General features: G+C 37.4%; 1 protein-coding gene and 2 pseudogenes across 1 annotated transcript; 2 read left to right on the top strand and 1 right to left on the bottom strand.

The window, feature by feature from the left end:
* Positions 1–1265: 1265 nt before the first annotated feature.
* LOC108831440 (F-box protein At1g20360-like) lies at positions 1266–2077 on the bottom strand (annotated as a pseudogene).
* Positions 2078–3612: 1535 nt separating this feature from the next.
* Positions 3613–10082, top strand: LOC108831444 (multiple organellar RNA editing factor 2, chloroplastic-like; annotated as a pseudogene).
* A 245-nt stretch (positions 10083–10327) lies between these two features.
* LOC108831438 (uncharacterized) lies at positions 10328–18049 on the top strand. Its single transcript, XM_057004796.1, is given in 11 exon segments — positions 10328–10509; positions 10966–11867; positions 11870–13572; positions 13662–13799; positions 15479–15550; positions 16141–16182; positions 16282–16371; positions 16633–16743; positions 16856–16945; positions 17038–17117; positions 17210–18049. Coding segments are annotated over 10 exon segments (3936 nt in total). The 5' UTR covers positions 10328–10509; position 10966; the 3' UTR covers positions 17919–18049.
* Positions 18050–21789: the final 3740 nt, after the last annotated feature.

Raw genomic sequence — 21789 nt, 5'->3', positions numbered from 1 at the left:
AATTCTTATTTTTTTTTTCCAAGTTCTAATAATTTTTTTCAACCATTCTTAATATTTTGTGTAGTAAACAAAAATTAATCACTTAGTTATTATGTTTTTCAATATAATTTAAGCATTCATAAAAAAAAATTGAATTTTTTCATTGAAAAGTAAAAATCTTTACTAAAAGTATATAATTTTTTTATTTAAAAAATTAACCACATAATAAAATGAATTTATTAGAGTTATACCAACTTAATTTATTAAAAATAAAGTTTAATTTTATAAACATAAATACTCATTAGACCTGGACATTCGGGTACCTTTCGGGTACGGATCGGTTCTTTCGGGTATCGGGTTTTTCGGATTTTGAAATTAAACCCTATTCGGGTATTATAAAATTTTGGATCGGGTTCGGGACCGGTTCTTTGGATATAGAAATTTAGAACTCATTCAGATATTTATCCCGGGTCTGATCGGGTTCGGGACCGTGATTTTCAGGTCGGTTTCGGGTTGGTTCTTCAGGTCCGGATATTGTGCTCAGATCTATACTCATTTAAAATGAAACACGATAAAGAAAGATAAAAAGCTTAAGTATTTTATATAAAAAACAAATATATGAAAATATGACATTTACTAAATATTTGTCAATTTAAAAAAAATAAAGGAAAATAAACTCGCGCTTTGAAAGCGCGGGTCAAAATCTAGTCATCCATGAATCTCTTTACACTTTTATCAATCAAAATATGCTAAAATATACAGTTTAGTTAAAATCATCTAGTCTTACTTACACTTTTATCAATCAAAATATGCTAAAATATACAGTTTTGTGACAAAAAAAAGAAGTTAAAATCATCTAGTCTTACTTACGATCAATTTGTCGTTTGGCCACGTTAACGATTAAGAAAGCATGATCGAATTTCTTTTGATGATTTCACAAGAAAAAAGTACAGAAAATTTTATTCACAAACTTGAATTTCTAAACTATTTATTTTTATGTAATTTTTAGGGCTCTAATTTCAAATTTTGTAATGGACCTCCAAATGTCAGAGGATTAGGACCGTCAACGAATCTCATAACCGCAGTTAAATAACAGACTCGTGGGTCATGACAAGGTGTAGTGGTATCCTTCACTTCATCTTCCTCGACAAAGGACAAGGAGGGTTTAAGCTTATAGAAGTGTGTGACACCTTTGCTCGACCAAAAGGTTGTCCCCATAACTCCCCAACTGTTAGCTTCCATGTCGTACACATGAAACACACCTTCAAGACTCTTCTTCTTCTCCCTCACCACAAGTCGCTTGCCATCGTACATAACTAGGTTCCAGAACTCAAGCTCACATTGCTCCATAAACACGTTCTTGATCTGCCTTGCGAGGGCCCACTCTGCGTTCTCGGTTAGTGTGTAAACTGATATTTCTTCTCTTGTTCCTGATAACAAACTCAGACGATTGATCTCATCGTCAGACGCAAAAAACAGTTCCGTCTCGGTGTCGAAAGCTACGATGCTCCCATCGTTTCTCAGCCAGTGAAGAGTGCCTTCCAAGTAAACAGGTTTCATTCCCTCCGTGAGGTCACTTACTGAGCTAGCGGTGATGGTTGTCTCCGTTAGTCTCCAGGAACGTCCATCGCTGATCCCGAATCCATACGTCATTTGCATCTTCACTATGCAAACGATCTTGAATCCGATCTACCGCGAAACCGACGCACGTTGCTTTATCGGCCCTATTGACACAAGTTACTATGTCATAGAGAATCTTTGACCCAGAGTGATCCAAAAACCGAAACCTATTTGTGAAGGGATTTGCGACGAAGACGCAACCACCAACGTCCAATAGGAGAAGGCCGGAGCATGAGCCGAGGATGTAACATGGATACGAACTGAGAATATTCTTTTGGCAGGAGCAGGAGATGTAATAAGGGGTATGTCTAGAAATGTAAAACAAACTAGATCCGACCCCAGAGAAGCGGTACGAATCAAATTTTGGATCAGATATATATGTTCGAAGAAATTCATTGGTGCATCCCATCACTACCATGGATACAGAATTCAATCTAAAGAGAATGTTGTCGATAAGATCCAAAGGTAAGTGATCCATGATAAAAAAAAAATTAATGAGTGAGAATCTCCCTACAAAAGTCACGAATTCTTCTTTGTTTGTTGCTGTGATATCTTATTTTTGTTCAATGGTTGTGTTTGTACTGATGATCATGAGGTTGTTAAATATACTGCAAGATCCTAGCTTGGCATGCATAAAAAGAAAGAAAGTAACAATCAACTGCAATTAAAGGACAATCTCCTTTGTCAATAGAATAAATAGATAATTAGATTTAGTGTGACTATAAATTTATTATATTTTGATGGATTTCGAAATAGAATCTACTCTTTAAAAAAAATATCCTTGTGAAATCATAAAAAATATTTTTAAAAACCATATAAAATATAAAGTATTTTTCTATTGTAAATAATTTTTAAGTTATTAATTTGAACAATGTCAATGATCTCAGAGCATCTCCATTAGCAATACATGGAGGGCACGAATTCCAAGACCCAAAAAATAATTTTTTAATTTTTTTTTTTTTCGTTTGATTTTTTTTTTTTTAAAACAAAAATAAAATAAAGTCGAACCAATCGCGGGCCGCCACGTGGTGTGGGGCCCGCGGAACAGTTAAAAGACAGGTTCAGCGGGAAAGAGTTATATGAGACAGATTTATATTTTCTGTGGACCCCACAGTTATTTTAATGTTCTTTTTTGTGGGAAATTGTGAGAGTTTTAATCTAAACTCTTAATGGAGTTGCTCTCAGTGATTTTATGTAAGAGTACTTTTCTCATATACGTGTCAGGTTCTAGCAAAAGTAAACAACTAATTCAGTAAGTTAAATGGCAAGATACTCTCACCATAAATTACTAGTTTTAGTGTAAAGAAAAACTTTAAAGGTTTTTAAAATTAAAATCTAATTGTCTTTGATGAAATTCGAAAGATTAAAATATTATGTATTTCTTAGTCATTAACTTGAAAATGTCCAAGAAAATCAAATGACAATAGATCTTTACTAATTTATAAATTTATTCTAAAGTTTTGTCAAAGTTAAATAAAATTCACAATTGGCTTGAACACTCCCATAGGCTCCAAAATCGGAAATATTACACGTCCCTGGTTGACATGGTTGTTAGAGTATGTTCATATGTTCTCTTTTAATGGAATTCTAAAAGAATGGAAGAAAATCAGCGGCCATAAAAAATCAAGAAATATATCAAGGACTATACAATCAAAATAAAAAAATAAACTAAATGAATATATTTTTCTGAAGAATGAATGTATTTTTTTCTGTGAACAAAACTATAGAATAGTTGATGACTACTCCATAAGATGGATGAAATTTTAAAATGATAATAATTCATTTAATTAAATTAAAATGAATATTATTTTTTACCAAAACTACATAAATATTATTGAAAATAATACTTTTGTGATAACGTGGTCGTTAGTGTTCTTCATAAACAAAAACTCTTTATTTTTGCTCAAGATTTGTTGGGCCTAAAAGCAATTAATGCGAAACCCAACATATCAAACATTAATGTCCAATATACAGAAAGCATATATGAATGATCTCTCTCTGCCCAAACCTCAACTCACTCACTCACTCACCTACAATGGCCTTGCCTATATCCGGCACGCGCCACGTCACGCGCCCCCTCTTATCCGGTGCCACCTTAGCGTCGCCTCCTCGGCCTCCTTCCTCCGTTCATTGCGTCGTATCTCGGTTAGTTTGCTCGACCCGGTCCGTTTCAAAGCGATGCCGAGCTAACCGGTCAGGCTCGGCTTACTCGCCGCTCAACTCGAGCTCCAGCTTCAGCGACCGACCTCCGACGACGGAGATGGCGCCTCTGTTTCCGGGGTGTGATTATAGGGAATACGACTGAATGGTTTGTATTATTGATGAGAATACAGTATATATACAGCCTACATTAGGTATATTAACTATTGAGTATTTACATAAAAGGTCCTCATATAGTTATCCTCTACACACCCCCTCAAGATGGAGGGAGGTTAGTCACTCCAATCTTGCCTATGAGTTCATTGAAGCGGACACGAGAGAGTGGCTTTGTGAGGGCGTCTGCTAACTGGTCTCGGGTAGACACATGTGTAACACGGAGTGCTCCCGACTGGACATTTTCACGCACAAAGTGGAAGTCCAACGCTAGATGTTTCATCCGAGAATGGAACACCGGATTGTGGCTAAGATACGTGGCACCAACATTGTCGCAGTAGATAACAGGTGTAGTCGGTAAGCGAATACCAAGTTCTGTTAAGAGGGAACAGACCCATCGAATCTCTGCAGCCGTGTTTGCGACAGACCTGTACTCGGCCTCGGTGGAAGAACGAGCAACCCCACTTTGTTTCTTGGACGACCAGGCAATCGGAGTAGCTCCCAAGTACAATATATATGCATTTGTGGATACAAAGTCATCGGTATCGCCAGCCCAATCCGCATCCGAAAAAGCATGTAGTGTGAACTGAGCCGTGGAGGAAAGAAAAATACCATGAGACATAGTGCCTGCAAGATACCGAAGAACTCTCTTTGCTGCTTGCCAGTGTTCGTCTGTCGGGCGATGCATGAACTGTGACAGTCTATTAACACTGTAAGCAATATCCGGCCGAGTAAACGCGAGATATTGGAGGCTTCCAACCACCATACGAAAATCTCGTGGATCATCTAGTGTGGTTCCTGAGAGGAGCGTCAGTTTAGGCGAGGTAGCCATTGGAGTAGTAACAGGCTTGGCGTCGAGCATATTTGTCTTGACCAGGAGATCCTGAATGTACTTGCGCTGCATCAGGTGTAATCCTCGACTTGTTCGTGTTACCTCTACCCCCAGGAAGTATTGAAGATCAGTCGGCTCTTTTAGGGAGAATCTGGTGGAGAGAACCTGAATGAAACTCTCAAGAAGCTGAGTATTGCTGGCTGTGACAATAATATCATCAACATAGACCAATATGTAAACAACATGAGCTCCATTAATGTAGATAAAAGCGGAGGTATCTGCAACTGAGTTTTGACAGCCCATATCGAGAAGAAACGATTTTAACTCTTGGTACCAAGCACGAGGAGCCTGTTTGAGGCCATATAAAGCTTTCTTAAGCCTGCAAACATGATGTGGCCTCTCCTTATCCACAAAACCAGGGGGTTGAGTGACATAAACATCATCAGTGAGAGTACCTTGAAGGAAGGCGTTGTTCACATCGAGTTGCTTAATACCCCAAGCACGTGATACAGCTAGTTGGAGGACCAAACGGATGGTGAGAGACTTCACGACATGACTAAACGTCTTTGCGTAGTCGATGCCATACTCTTGTCTATTTCCTCTTGCGACCCAGCGGGATTTATACCTGTCAAGTTTACCATTTGGTAAATATTTTAGTGTATGAACCCATTGAGTAGCAATGACATGTTGATTTCGCGCTGGTGCAACCAATTCAAATGTCTGATTCCGAATTTGAGCATTATACTCATCGCACATGGATCCTCTCCAGTGTTCATCTCTCAAGGCTTGAGCTAGGGTGGTTGGGATCAAAGGTTTTGAAGATGGTTTTGAGGCTAACAGGGTAAGCTTTTGAGAAGGTTTGGTGATTTTGTTTTTAGCTCGGGTTTGCATGGGGTGGTTATTGGTTACTGGCAGAGGTGGTGGAGATGGTGATGGTGCGGGGGAAGGTGATGGTGATGGTGATGAGGAAGGTGATGGAGTCGTGGGTTGTTCTGGGTGCGGGGTCTGAGAGCCTGGTGATGACGAAGGTAAGGGTGATGGGGTCGGAGTCTCCGTTCGTACCTGCGCAGAACTAACAATTGTATCAGTTGAATTAATTCCTGAACTCACATTATGACTCTGTTCTTGAGAAACAGAGTTAGTCGGCGTAGCCAACAATGGTGATTGAGGATCCTGGCTCGGGGGCTGAGGCATTGACTGTTGTACGAGCGGGACTGTGACGGGAATGTGTGTGGGTGGTGTGTAAGCTGGAGGAGACAAGTCTGAGTCTGGAACTTTTTCTGGAACTTTTGAAGTGTAAGGGAACTCGGTTTCGACAAACTGAACGTGACGAGACGTGTAGATACGTCCGGTATCTTGGTGCAAACACAAGTAGGCGCTCTGTATGATGGAGTAGCCGAGGAAAATGCACGGGAGAGAGCGACTGTCGAGCTTGTGTGCAGTATAAGGCCTGAGCCAGGGGAAGCACAAGCAGCCAAATATTTTGAGCTTGAGATAGTTCGGCGGCTTGGAAAACAACTTCTGGTAAGGAGAGTCGTTTTTGATCACCGGCGAGGGAAGTCGGTTGATTAGGTAGACCGCCGTAGCAAAGGAATACGTCCAGTATGTCGTAGGCAATGAAGCTTCATGAAGGAGAGTCAAGCCCGTTTCGACTATGTGCCGATGTTTACGTTCTGCGATTCCATTATGCTCCGGTGTGTGTGGTGGTGAGGTAAAGTGAGAGATGCCATGGGAGGACAAGAATGATCGCAGGGCTATGAACTCTCCACCGTTATCAGAGTATAAGTTTCGTATCTTGGCAGCAAAGTGAGTCTCGACTAAGGCTTTGAAGGCTATAAAGGTTTCTTTGACTTGAGATTTCTGTTTAAGTGGGTAAAACCATGTATACCTTGTATAATGGTCAACAAAAATGAGATAGTATTTAAAGTTATCAATAGAAAGAATTGGTGAGGTCCAAACATCTGTGTAAATGTATTGGAGAGGTTGAGTTGAAACAATTGTATTAGAATAAAAAGGGAGTTTATGACTTTTATTGATAAAGCAATGAGAACAAGGTGTTTGAGAAGAGGAAGACAAAGGTAAAGAGAATTTGGAAACAACATTTTGCAAAATAGGTAAAGAGGGATGTCCCAAACGGGAATGCCAAGAAGAGATAGATGTTTTTGGTGTGGGAGTGGCGAACAGGGAGATGGAGTTTGAGGATGTCACAGGCCACTCGTACAACTCGTCTTTAGTTCTGCCTTGGAGTAATCGGACCCCCGTGCTGAGATCCTTCACCTGAAAGTGAGCAGGAAAGAATTCAACAGAAACATTGTTAGAATTGCACAAGCGATAAACGGAGATAAGGTTTTTATGAAGATTAGGAACACATAGGGTATCTTGTAAAGTAAAGGAGCGAGATGGAGTTTTAAGAGATGTTGAACCAATGTGTGAGATGGAGAGCCCGGATCCATCGGCAATGGTGACCTCCTCGCCACCTGTATATGGCTGATGGAGAGAGAGGTTGCTCAAATCGGTAGTGAGATGATGAGTAGCTCCGCTGTCCATGATCCAATTGTTCGGATTGTAGGAAGAGGCTAGGGCCATGTTAGCGCGAGGTTGCCACGAACTTGGAGCAGAAGACACCTGACGAGAGATGGAAGAGCCCGCAGCAGCTTGTAGTTGAGGACATCGTCTAGCGCTATGCCCAAACGTACTACATATCTGGCATTTCCCTTGATAACCACGAGTAATGTTGTCAGAACGCGACGTGAGCTGTTGTTGTTGCCATGTCTGCTCGTTCTTGTTGTAGTTGTTGCGTTGGAACGATTGGTTGTTGTTTCTGCTGGAGCCGGAGTAGTTGTTGTTGCGATTACCATTGCTGTGAGAAGACCCACGGTAGTTAGCAACATTCGCCGTGATCGGAAGAACCGGCGTGGATGGGAGCTTCGACTGGAGTTTAACCTCATAGTTCAGCAGCTTCTCGTGTACTTCTGTAACTGAAGGTGTGGTGTCACGGCTCTCAATCTGCTGGATGAGTTGTTTGTAGTCTTCTGGCAAACCTTCTAGAATGAACTCAATTTGATCTTCGAGTTCATAAGGTTTTCCCAGCAAAGCTAGCTGATCAAATCTAGTTGTGAAACCTTGAAGATAAGCATCAATCGACAGCGTTCCTTTGGTCCAGGTTTTGACTTGTTGTCGCAGCTGCTGGATGTGAGCACGGCTAGGCTTCGCATACGTTGAGGACAGAGTAGACCAGATCTGTGCGGACGTGGTTGTGGTAGAGAGAATCGGCTGGATGGTGACTGTTATCGCACCTAATAAGGCACTATAAATCAGTCTGTCTTGTCTCTTCCACAAAGTGTAGTCGGGGTTCTCGGTAATGACACCATCAACCGTTGCAGTAGGTTGAGGCATGAGCGCAGAACCATCAATAAAACCAGTGAGGGCGTAGCCATCGAGCAGTGCGTGAACCTGACGGCTCCACATGAGGAAGTTGGAAGCAGTGAGTTTGGTGACGTTGGTTATGTTCAGATTGAGAAGAGTGGTCGTATTGGTGACAACTATCGTTTCGTTAGAAGAAGCCGGAGATGACGACATGATTGAAAGGAAACGATGAGGGTTTGGAGAAGAAGAAAAAGTGGCGACCAAGAGATTTGAAAAACTAGGGATCTTTGGCGTCTGATACCATATAGGGAATACGACTGAATGGTTTGTATTATTGATGAGAATACAGTATATATACAGGCTACATTAGGTATATTAACTATTGAGTATTTACATAAAAGGTCCTCATATAGTTATCCTCTACAGCGATTACGAGCACTGGCTCATCGTGATGGATAAGCCTGGCGGAGAAGGCGCGACGAAGCAGGAGATGGTTGATTGTTACGTGCAAACCTTGGCTAAAGTCGTTGGAAGGTAGGTAATAAATCATCAATGTGCTCTGTTGGTTTTGTGCTTTGAACATTGTGTTTTACTCTGTTGTTGTTGTATGTGTGTGTTGGGGGTTAGTGAGGAAGAGGCGAAGAAGAGGTTTTACAATGTTTCTTGTGAGAGGTATTTGGGGGTTTGGGTGTGAGATTGATGAAGAGGCTTCGACTAAGCTTGAAGGTTTTTGTCTTTACTTACTTACTTACTTACAACTTGTCTCTTGTGTGTTAGCTTTGTGTTGAGTAATGTGATAAAGAGTGTTGCTTTTTGTTGATGATAGGTTTGCCTGGTGTTCTGTTTGTGCTTCCAGATTCTTATGTGGATCCTGAAAACAAAGATTATGGAGGTGATTGTTCTACTTCTTTCTTATTCTACTTTTTTTTTTGGTTGTGGTATGGTTCTCGAAATGAAGTCTTTGCTAGTGCCATTAACATTGCAACTACTCAGAGTCTAAGTGCGTCTCTCTTTATATATGAACGCAATTATTAGTCCATCTTGGCGAAGCTGATGAGTCTTTTTTGAGCTGTGATTAGCTTTGTATGCTAATGGATTGACATCAAATACTTTCTCTTAGCTGATTTTTGCAGATAAGGTAAATATTATATCTGACTGCAGGCCGGTTGAGATGAAACATTCATTGCAAAAATCTTGTTTGCTTCATGCTTTTCAGTTAGTCCATCTTAGTGAAGTTAGTGAGTCTTTTGACTGTGATTAGTTTTGTGTGCTAATGGATTGACATCAAATTTTCTCTTGGACCGGTGTGTGCATCAAGTTATGACATGTCATCAAGTGCAGACTAGTCGAAATGAAAACATGAAAAATCGAGATTAAAGTCCATCTTGGCAAAGCTAAACTAGCGTTCTTCTTTTGGGCAATGATTAGCATCTGAATGCTAATGTACTCAGATCGAATATCTCTAATTTTCTTGTTATGTGCTCTTCATATCTGAGAAACATAATAGATTTAGTTACGAGAGATACATCAACTTTCTACATTTCTAGAATTAAATCTCCAACTGTCACTCAAGAGAATTTCCTGATTTGTATCTTCTGAATGGTTGCAGCTGAGCTGTTTGTAAATGGAGAGATAGTCCAACGATCACCAGAGAGGCAGAGACGAGTTGAGCCGCAGCCACAGAGAGCCCAAGATAGACCGAGATACAATGACAGAACTCGCTACTCTCGCCGCAAAGAAAACACACGCTGAACTGCGCCTGAAAGAGAGACACCACACCATAAATAAAAGGAAAGCTAGTATGATAGCGAATGATAATTGTGATTCTGCTACCATCAGGCGAAGGTTCCTTGTTACAGTCCTTTGCAGTTGATGGAGCATGCTAGGTTTTTAATTTCATGTAACATTTTTTTTATATAATAGTGTAAATTGAAGAGAAGACATTGGATATTTAGGCATAAAAAAAATCGTTTTCCAATTTAGAGCAATTTATATGTATTTTTCCTATCTGACTTCAGCAGTGGCAAATGGTGTGATTATATTTTTCATTAATCAAATTTAGAAGACAGAAGGAGACATTACCTTTTTTTTGGTCATTGTGTTATATATTTTGGGTTAAATTAAAACTAAATAAAAATAAAAGGGAGATCTGGTGATTTCTCAATAAATAAGAGCAAGTAGCGAAGTAGATTTTTTTTTAAATATCCAGCAGACAAAAAATCTGCTGGGGGCGAGTTCTTTTTTTTCTAATCCATCGCTCGCGAAAAAAAAGTTGACGAAACTCTCAAACGGAGGCGCTTAACGTCGCCGTCGGCGAGGCTAATTGCATTTGCTGGAGAGGTGCGACACTTCTCCTCCGCTTTTGATTCGGGTTCCTTTACCGTCGTCTCTCATCCAAGGTTGTTTGTGCTTTCTATCTGTGGTGTATATAGTCCCGAATCGCGAAAAGAATCACAATTATTTGGTCATTTTGACATATCTAGGGTTTGTATCATTGCTGAGAACTTGCTAGTGATTTCAATGCGAAAATGGGTAGGGGATTTGCTTAATGCGGATTAGATTCAATTGGATCGTAGTTGTAATTTGTATGCTCGCTTTCAACTAGTTAGCACATATGATGCCAGTTTTTAGAGATCTATAAACTAATAGAACAGTGTTTTGAGCAGTATTGTGGTGGCACATTGATCAGTTGCTGTTACTCTTCTTTATTGATTTTGAAGTTCCGGTTATGATATGTTGCTAGAGATGAGGGAGCACTCCTAATTGATTATCTTTGATGGTGGTTATGATTGTTGTTTGTTATATCTAAAACGAATAAAGTAATTTACCCCTTTTTTTTTTCCTTGAGAAATCAGGATGAACGAAGTTAGTGATCAAAAGGAAAAGCCTTATGGAGATGAAAAGCTTGTCTACGAAGGATCTGCTGCTCGAACAAGGCCTACAAGCTTTGAGGAGATTATGCTAAGGAGGAAGAGGAAAGCGTCCTTGGAAAATGTAGGAGCAGCACAGTTACTGGGTAACAATCTTGGTGAGAAGGTTTCTGACGATCATGAGTCTGGAGAAGGGTATGATAAATCTAAGGAAGTGAGTTGTGAAGAAGGAGTTATGAACAGTTCAAGAAAGAAAGAAGATGACATTTCTAATTCCAGGGAGGAAACACAAGATAAATCAAGGAAAGAAGAACAGGTGGGAGCAGTTCAGTTAGTCGGTAACAATCTTGTTGAGAAGGTTTCCGACTGTCATGAGTCTGAAAAAGGGAATGATAGGTCCGAGGAACTGAGGCATGTAGAGCTTGTTAAGGATAGTTCAAGAAATAAAGAAGAGACCATTTCTAGTTCTAGAGATGGAAAACTAGATAAAGAGGGCACTGTTGAAGCAGCTAAGCTACTGGGCAACGATCTTGTTGAGAAGGTTTCTGACGATCGTGCTTCTGAAAAAGGGAATGATAGGTCCAAGAAAGTAAGGCATGAAGAGCGTGTCAAGGACAGCTCAAGAGAGAAAGAAGATACCACTTCTAGTTCCAGGGATGAAGGACTAGATAAACCGAGGAAAGAGGACCGTGTTCGAGCAGCTGAGTTACTGGGTAATGATCTTGTTGAGAAGGTCTCGGAGTATCATGCGTCTGAAAGAGAGCTTGAAAGATCCAAGAAAGTGAGTCGTGAAAGTGTTAAGGACAGCTCAAGAAAGAAAGAAGACACTACTTCTAGTTCTAGGGAAGAAAGACTAGATAAACCAATGAAAAAGGACCCTGTTGATAAGGTTCTGACTACCGTGCGTCCGGAAGAGAGCATGACAGATCTAAGAAATTAAGACCTGAAGAACGCGTTAAGGACAGTTCAAAAAAGAAAGAAGATACCATTTCTAGTTCTAAAGAAGAAAAATCGATGAAAGAGGATCCTGTAGGAGCAGCTCAGCTACTGAGTAACGATCTTGGTGAGAAGGTTTCTGACTATCATGAGTCTAAAAGAGGGTATCATAGATCTGATAAACTGAGGCGTGAAGAACATGATAAAGACAGGTCAAGAAAGAAGGTGGAAGCCATTTCTAGTTTTAGAGAAGAAAAACTAGATAAACCAACAAAAGACGAGGAGCCTGCTGGCAATAGAAAACGGAAGGCAGAAGGAAAGGGTTCTACAGCTAAAGAAAAAATAGTGGAAGATATTAAGGATACACGAATAAAGAAAGAAGAAAGTAATTCTAGTTTTAGGGAGGAAATACCAGATAAAAAGATAAAGAAGGGAGACCTCGCTGCAAACAAAAAAATAAGGGTTGAAGGAGAATTGCCTACAAATGAAACGAAAACAAGGACAGATAGAGATGGGCGTAGTGTGGATACCAAAATGAAGGCAAACAGAGAAAGGCCTGCTGAAAAGACAACTGAAAAGCAGATTCATCCACAGGAAACAGGCGGAGAACAAGGAAGAAATGCTCTCGAAATATTAGCTGGTAGTAGGAAGCGTCTTAGAAGTCTAGTGGTGGCAGACATACCACGAAATGAAAATAGTATGAAACCTGACTGTGGAAACAAGAGAGAGAATCAAAATGGAGATCATACGAAGAATAGGGAGAGAAATGTGTCAAGGAGGCATGATCCAGCAAAACTGCACAGTGTTGAAGCTTCAGAGAGATCGGAAAAAAGGGAACAGCCCAAATCGGATCAACGTGACATGAGAGAGAGAAGGAGATCAAGAAGTCGAGATCATGGGCAGGATAGGCATGATCCAGCAAACCTGCACAGTGTTGAAGCTTCAGAGAGATCGGAAAAAAGGGAACAACCCAAATCGGATCAACGTGACATGAGACAGAGAAGGAGATCAAGAAGTCGAGATCATGGGCAGGATAGGGAGAAAAGGTCATCTCCCTTACCAAAGGCTGAAAAGGCTACATCGCGTCATAAAAGAAGCCGTGAGGATCGCTCTGAAAATACTGCTAAGGATAGGTCAGGAAAGCATCATTTTAACGATAATGATAAAAAGGTGACAAGCACCGTAAATAACAAGTCTAGACGGTATAGTTCTTCCAAAAGTGAACTTGGTGGATACTCACCGCGGAAAAGAAGGGAGGACGCCTCTGCCAAGGCTGCTTCTCCATCTAATCTTCCTTCAGAGAAAAAAGTTGCTAAATGGGATCTTCCACCTACTGTAACTGCTGGCATGTTCTCGAACTCAGGGTTTTCTGGTCTCCAACCAGCCACTCAGACAGCATATCCTACCATTAGCGAGGCTTCCTTGATGCTTTTGAACCCACATATAGAGGCATCTTTTAGGACACCACCAGCAAAGCAGACCAGTTCAGTTGATTCTGTTCAACTGACCGAATCCACCAGGCGTATGAGGAGACTTTACGCAGAAAATGTGCCAGATTCGGCCTCTGAGAAGTCTCTAATTGAATGCCTCAATGGCTATATGCTATCTTCAGGCTCCAATCACATAAAAGGAAGCGAACCATGTATAAGTTGTATTGTAAGTTTCTGGTGTATGAATTCATTATTCACATTACTCTTCTTATGTTTGTGGAATAAAGGTGATGGTGTTTTGTCCTTTAATTGCAGATAAACAAGGAAAAAAAGCAGGCGCTAGTTGAGTTCCTTACACCACAGGATGCTTCTGCTGCACTCTCCTTGGATGGCTGCTCCTTTGCGGGTTCAAACCTCAAAATTCGACGCCCTAAAGACTATGTCGAGACAACAGTAAGAATTGCAATCTCTACTTCTCTACATTCTCTTTCTCTCGAACTCTTGCTATCTGCTGCCTGCACATGTGTAACCTTTAATAGTCATCTGGTTAGTTTTTGATATGTCGTTGGTGCCATCAGTATGGTTCAACGATTATTTTTCCACTTTCAATACAATTGAGTTTACAACATGCTTACTGAGACCTGTGTGACTTCTTTTTAGTGATTCAAGCCTGAATGCAATTTGACATTCAATTATTGTCATATATATGACTGTCTGGTGCAAGTTTGTGATGCATTATTCACGAGTAGTGAGCACCAGTCCTCGTTTGGTCCAGATTGAGATTCAAACTAGAAGTATATATCAGACTTATCAAATTACTAAAAAAATCTGGACCCAATATCTTAGAGCACATAACCATGTGTTGTCAGTCCACATTCTCGTGTAGTGATACTTATGTTTATTTTTTCTGTTCAAGCATCTTGATTGACTATGTCTGGCCTTCTAATCTATAATCAGAGAAATTAGTAGACTTCTTTATCATCATCGATTCATATATGATTCAATCTCAGATTTGTATACTTGTGTCTCTGCTTAATTCTCCTTTACTGGAACCAAGATATACTCATGGCCTTGTCTTTGAAGGCAGTATAGATGGAAGCATCATGACACTAGTTTATAAACTTTGTATTGCTACTTGAGAGTTCATTGAATGCAAGACAGTTGATAAATCACACCTGTTGTTCTTACAACTGTAGGCATATATGGTGGGAAACATATGGTTTAGATTAGTTCATTATGGTTAAATCCTAGCGATGTTTTCCCAAGGATGCCCTTTGATTTTGAGAATAGAAATTTGGACGTCGTTAATGTAAACGCTTTCATGGATGAAGGGAATAGGCGACACTGAGAGATACTGTAGTTTTTGGATTCATACTCTTGAAATAATATGTTTTCAAGCCACATGTGAAATCGTATTCTGACTGGTGTGTTGGAATCTCTTAAATAGGGTGTTTATGTTGGGTATGTCATATTTCACATTTCAGGAGGCTGATGAAGCTGTCTGCTAAATAAGAAGATTCCCAGGTGTAGTGACGAGTTTATTGTGTTTCAAGTTCCGTTGCTTTTTTCTTCTCTCTTTTGGGCTTTGGGGAATTTATAAAAATCATCCTTATGATTCCTTTGTGAATCTTCGTTTACCGTTCTTGTGTTCTTTGTTCCTTCTTATTATTTATTTGAAGTGTCATATGATACCATATGGTTATTCCTAGCAGGATCAGATACTTTGTATTGATTGTTGTCTCGATGCTTTCGTGATATAGCTCTAAGAATTACATTTATATTTATGCTTATGTTCAACTTTCTTGTAAATGGTAAAAGATACGCAGAATTACCATTGCAGAAAGCTATTATTAATGAGATTTGGAGTCCTAGCAAGGTGGAACAACCCTTTTCTTGAGCCTAGCAACGGAGGATTTTTTGTCTTTGTTCTTCATGTTTAATCAGCTCTTTCTGTGATTTTCGGTTGAGTAGCTGTAGGAAATTCTTTGAAAACTGACTGATTATCAAGGCTGTAGACTGTGTCCTTCTACTTGGCCTTGTAAACCAGTACTGTGGTTTTGCTATGATTTCTGAGCTATGTTATGGTTACAATCCATGAAGCAGGTTTTCAGACGGTTGCTATTTTCATGCAGAGCGGTGAATTGGAGAAAAAGGAGCCAGCCACAAGTGCGCTAAATGACAATGTGGATGACTCATCGAACAAGGTAGAAACTGATCCCCTAAATTGACTTCTTTTGACAGTGGGTCAAACGTTTTATATTGACAACGAGTGTAGAATATACTTTAAATATCACAAGCCATATTTCTTTTATTAGATAACTGTATAGTTCAGTTAACAAATGGTATATAGTTCAGATCAAATTAAGTTTGTGCGCATAGTTTCCATACCACGAAAAATCTTGTTCTAGAGACCAAAACATTGGAATGTAAATTTGACTGTCATTTCCACTCAAAACATTGTACACATAGTTTTTCGTGCTAAAAAGTCTTATCCCTTTCCCGTTTAATTCGTTTGTAGTAGTTTAGAATGAAGATTTTAGGATATATCATCTTTCTTGTTAACTTTGGCTGGTATTGGTAGGTGTTACGGTTAAAAACTTGTTCATATTGGCTATATGTCAGACACCAAACCGGAAAACACACAAAGAACAGAATTGGAAGTTTCTCTTCATCTGCGGCATATTTATGGTTCATAATGTTGAAAGTGTTAATCTGTTTTTGGATTTGCTAGTTGCGTGCTATTGATTTATTTTTTCCTGTCAAGCTTGCTGTTGATTCGAATATACTTGTGCAGATCTTTATTGGTGGGTTTCCAAAAGCAATTTCATCTGAAATGGTATGATTAGCTGTAACCCTTTTGGATACGTTTGACACATTCCTATTAGTCTCAGTTCACCCTTAAGGATTTTTCTGATCCTTCTTTCCTGCTTTTCAGCTTAAGGAGATTGTCAGCGTCTTTGGACCTTTAAAAGCATACCGGTTCGTGATCAACAATGATCTCAATCAGCGATGCGCTTTCCTAGAGGTTAGAAGATGCTCTTATCTCGCTTTCTCTGTGGCCAATATTTAAAATCACTCTGTAATCTATATGTGCCTTGAAGCTCAACTCAAATGTCCCATAATAATCGGTTAGCTTGATGTAATTATTGTGATTGTTTCGTATTTATGTGGTCATTTTTTTTGTTAGCATTAGATCATGTTTTTTTCCTTGAAACTGGAACAGTGGATGTGACTGTATTCCCAAATTTCTGCATTTGTTTTAACTATTTTTACATATGTACCTCAGTACACTGATGGATCTGTTACCCCCAAAGCTTGTGCCGGCCTTAATGGTATGAAGTTAGGTGGAAGTGTAATAACTGCCGTTTGTGCACTTCCTGATGCATCATCTGTAGCGGTAATTCAATGACCCAACTTTACCTTTTGTTAGTTCATGTATTGTATGGTTGACATATAACAGAAACTGCGTTCGTTACTGAGAGTGATGTGGTACATAATGTGTGTTTCAGGCAACTGAGAATCCACCATCCTATGGGATACCTGAGCATGCAAAACCACTTCTTGGAAAGCCTAAGCATATCCTAAAGCTTAAAAACTTGGTGAGAATATGATTTACCTTTTTTCTTGTGAATACCACCTACATAAGCTTTGTGAGGATATTACTAAAGTTTTATTCTTTCTTGTTTGACAGGTTGACCCGGAAGATCTACCTTCGCTTTCCGAGCCAGAACTGAAAGAAATTCTGGAGGATGTACGGCTAGAATGTGCCAGGTTAGCTCTGAGATTTCTCTTCCCATGAGTTCATTAGCTCTAAAAGCTAGTCAATTTAAGAAACTAGATTTCTGCGTCTTGTTGTGATGCAGGTTTGGTGTTATTAAGTCGATAAACATTGTGGAACATGAGCGCAAAGATATTAGTGGTTCCTACACAGATGCATCGATGAACCAAGAATCTAAAGAAGTGAATGTGTCAGTAATACAGGAGAAAGAGGAGGTATCCAAGAAAGTGGATGACACAGCAGACAATGTAGATAATGGAGACGTTGTCAGATCAGACAGTTCGACGGGTGACAACAAGTTATGTGAACCGTTATCTGTTACTGCGCTTGAGACGATCACTCAAGCAAATGAAGATCATGACTCCACTGAACAAGGAAATTGTGAAAAGCTTTTCGGGGTAAGTGAGGCAGTGACTCCGCAAGTAGGATCAACTCGTGCTCAAGACGACGCAGATATTCCACAAGAAGAAGTAGGATCAGCCCGTACTCAAGATGAGCCAGAGATTCCGCAAGAAGAAGTAGGATCAGCCCTTGCACAGGATGAACCAGAGAATCCGCAAGAAGTAGGATCAGCACGTGCTGTCAAGACAAGATGGGATAGTGGCGACAAGATGGAGGAAGAACAAGACCCCAAGGATGTGTTTGAGCCAGGCTGTATCTTCATAGAGTACGGAAGACCAGAAGCCACACGCGCTGCAGCTCATTCGTTACACGGACGGCTCTACGAGAACAAGGTTGTCAAAGCGGAATACGTTTCTAAAGAAGTTTACAAAATCAGGTTCCCAAGTGGGTAAAGAAAGAGTCCTGTTTCACTTCTCCCAACAAAAGAAGTGACTAGGGGTTATTGGATTGGGAAGTTTAATGGAACTGAATGTAATTTAAATCTAAAGTCCCAGTGTTATTGGATTAAGATTTGATTAAAATACATCAAGATCAACTGTTATTGGATTGATGATTAGATAAGTGGAACTGAAAATGAATCAAAACAGGTGTTATTCAAAATCCAAATGATTTTGGTAGAATCTAGTTACCATAGTTTTTAGAGAAATTAGTACTCCTACCAAAACATTTTATTTAGCTATATACCAATTTACACTATTTACCAACGGTGTATAGTTCATATTTTCTCTGCTATCTCTGTAGTCACACCTATGAATTTCAATAGAATATGTAGGCAAAATCTTAATTGAGATCTTATAAGATTTTATTTAGTGAATCATATTTGTGCATTGTTAGACGGAAGGTTATATCTCTAATATCTAAATCTTTTCAAAATTCAAATATTCATTTTTTCTTTTTCTTGCATCTATTTTCTCTTAGCTTAGTTTCCAATTTCCACAAAGAACAACCTGAAAATTCATTTCTGGAAAATTAAAAATAGAGAACTACTTGTCATCTTGTCCTATTATTTTTTTTTTCTGTTTCTTCTTCTTTATCTTAAAGGGTTCATTTTCCTAATGTTGTTTCTTGTACGAATGTGAATATTGAATCTTCAGTTAGTTTTTCTTTCTCTATCCCTATGGTGTTCTCAAGAAAATAATTAGATAGCTCCAACACTTAAGTTTGTATTTAATCTCTTTCGGTAGTTTTTCTTATGATGCTATTCCCAAACTTGATTTTGGGAATACAAGTTTTTTTTTTCATCTCTTAATAATCACCTGATCTCATCATGGACACACGAGTTTGCTAATAAACAAATGATGTATATCAAATTGATGAAGATTAAAGAGATTGAGCACTATGATACAGAGAATTTTAGAGGAAGTATTAAGAGGTTTAGTTTGAAGATGAGATCTATGCAGTAGTAAAAACAGACTTGGCCATGTGAGTGAGATGCGCATATCGACGTGCTGAACAAAGATTTCAAAAATCACAAGCTAAGATACAACCCTTTAATGGCAGAAAACATGAAGCTTGTGCTAAAGTAGACAATCTAAAATCAGAGATGAGTACTAGAAACATCGAAAACAAGCAAATATAAGTTTATTTGTTAACCGTGTAAATCTATTCTATTAAAACACAAATATGACCAATTGATAATGTTTGGTCCAATTATTTATAACCCACTTTTAAATTAATGAATTGCCATAATCTGACGTAAAAAAAACTGCCATTATCAATAGGGTGACTTGGTACTTACAACTTCCTCTCCCCTTTAATTTTGGGATACATTATTTTTAGAAAAAAAATTACGTATACAGTAACTATATATAACTAAGTAAAGAAATAACATTAGACTACAATCATTGACGGCAAGCAATTCATCTATTAGATGCTTAATTTTTTTTTTACACGTGCAGATGCTGAAACCAAAACAACTATGCATGTATTTTTATTTTTATTTTGATAAAAACCACTATGCATGCTACCATTTTCCTTCTTAATATTAATAAAAACTAAATTTTCCACTTTACAAACCTAAGAATATATATATGTAAGTGGATATCATTTTTTTGCCTCTCTTTTTCCCTTATACAATTGGTCATGTACCATAAAATATAAACCCTTATAAAGGTTAAAATTAATGCTCCACATTAAAAATACATTTTTGTTGGCATATATTTTTGTATTTTTCGTTAATGGGTGTTTAAATAAAAATTATTTTTAGAATCTTAACCTTTTATTTGATTAGTATAACACATTATTTTATATAATTATGTATACAGCTACATTGTTGACATATCTTTCTACAATGATATGCTAATTATTCCTCATAATATCAGTTAAGAAGTATAAAAATTAATTATTATATTATAGACACTTTATATTTGTGAAGAAATACAAAATAAAAAACTTATAGTAATTTTACTTTTTATTTTCACCCCTAATATTTCGAGAGAAAATATATATTATTTTCACAGACTACTACAGTATAATATATATTCAGTTACAATAAACTTTGATATATTTTCTCAAAAAAATATTGATCACACTACAACAACATAACTTATATCTCAGCCCAAGAGAATTTATTCAGCTATAAATTAATTTATTCAAATTTTAAATATTTTATACATACATTAAGTTTATCAACTAACAAAGCATTTCTCGATAGAAAAGATATATATTCATATAAACTCATTTAGTCTCACGGGTTTTAAGTAGGTTATTGGATTAAAAATATTTATTAAATGTGATTTTACTTAAAGTTAGTGAAAAATTATTAACCCATTTACATATATATATATATATATAATATTATTTAACAGAATATGTTAAAAATCAGAATTTTCAAACATTTTTCTAAAAAATTGTTCGGTTTTCGGTCCGGGTTGGGTTTGATATTGGTTTCCAGATATAATAGTTTAAAAACCATTTGAATATGTTAGCAAGGTCTAATAGAGTATGAGATTTTGATTTTCGGGTCGATTAAGAATCGTTTTTTTGTACATGTATTCTTGACTAATTATATTAGGTATCTACTAAGAAAATATAATATGTTGCGACCTTCATGAATAAAATTTAAAAATAATTTCTGAAATGGATAAGGTATAAGTGTATAGTTATTCAATTTAACATATTTAATATAGTTACCAAAAATTAAATTAAATTAATATTTAACAAAAATATGATTAAAAGAAAAATATATATACAAAAATTAAGTTTCTCAAAACAATTTAAACAAAAAATATACCCGCCCTTGAAAGGGCGGGTCAGAATCTAGTCTAATCTATTAATTCTCCTGTATGACCAGTTGATATGAAGTTGTGTCCAAGTTAAAATAAAATGATATCTATATAACTGCAGAACGTATACCCTATATTATAACTGCTACCCAAAACATAACTGCATAACGTAGTATATAGTCAACCCTCAATAACCATAAGTCCTATTTTAACGTACTACGAATATCACAACAAAAATGTTTAGAAAATATATTTTTCTTTTTTTTGGGTTGTATATGTAATTCAAAATTCGCGGTATTTACGTAACAAAACAAAAACAACATGATCTCTTGATCAAAATTTGAGCCATGGGCCTTGATATGTCACGGTTTTTTTTAATAAATACAATTGATTTTTAACAGTTCAAGTGTGTTTTTCATTTACGCTGGGTCAAAATTTACAAAACCTATTTTTAGTTTCATGATAAATTATTCTGCGTAATAATAACATTATTATAATGAAAACACATAATTTTATCTATTTAATTACTATGGGAATATCAAAAAAGTTAGCTAAACTTTGTTACTTTAAAAATTAATAATTAATAACTGTTTACGAATAAATTACAAAATAAATGTGTGAAATGACTATGACACATGTGTATAGTTATGCAACATCATAATTCAATCAAATTATCAAAATCTCTTATTAATAATAATAATAAAAATTTAACATTTATATGATTACAAAGAAAAATATAAACACAAAAATTAAATTTTAAAAATAAAACTAAAACAAAAAAATATACCCGTCCTTATCATGGAACTTAAACTCCTATTTTAAAGGCATATCTATATAAAATTCCTTATCATACTAATCTCAGTTTTAAATTGTATATTTTTGCAGTTATATATATAGGTTTAGAGATGTGAGAGAAAAATTAAATATATCCTACAAAAAATAAATATTCAGGGATATAATTGGTTACATCCTGGATTTTATAAAAATATATTTAAAAAAAAAATATATATATCCGTCCTTTTAAAGACGGATCATAAAT

The sequence above is a fragment of the Raphanus sativus genome, chromosome 3 (genome assembly GCF_000801105.2).
Source record: "Raphanus sativus cultivar WK10039 chromosome 3, ASM80110v3, whole genome shotgun sequence".
NCBI classification, from domain to species: domain Eukaryota; kingdom Viridiplantae; phylum Streptophyta; class Magnoliopsida; order Brassicales; family Brassicaceae; genus Raphanus; species Raphanus sativus.
This window is presented reverse-complemented; position numbering and strand designations above follow the sequence as displayed.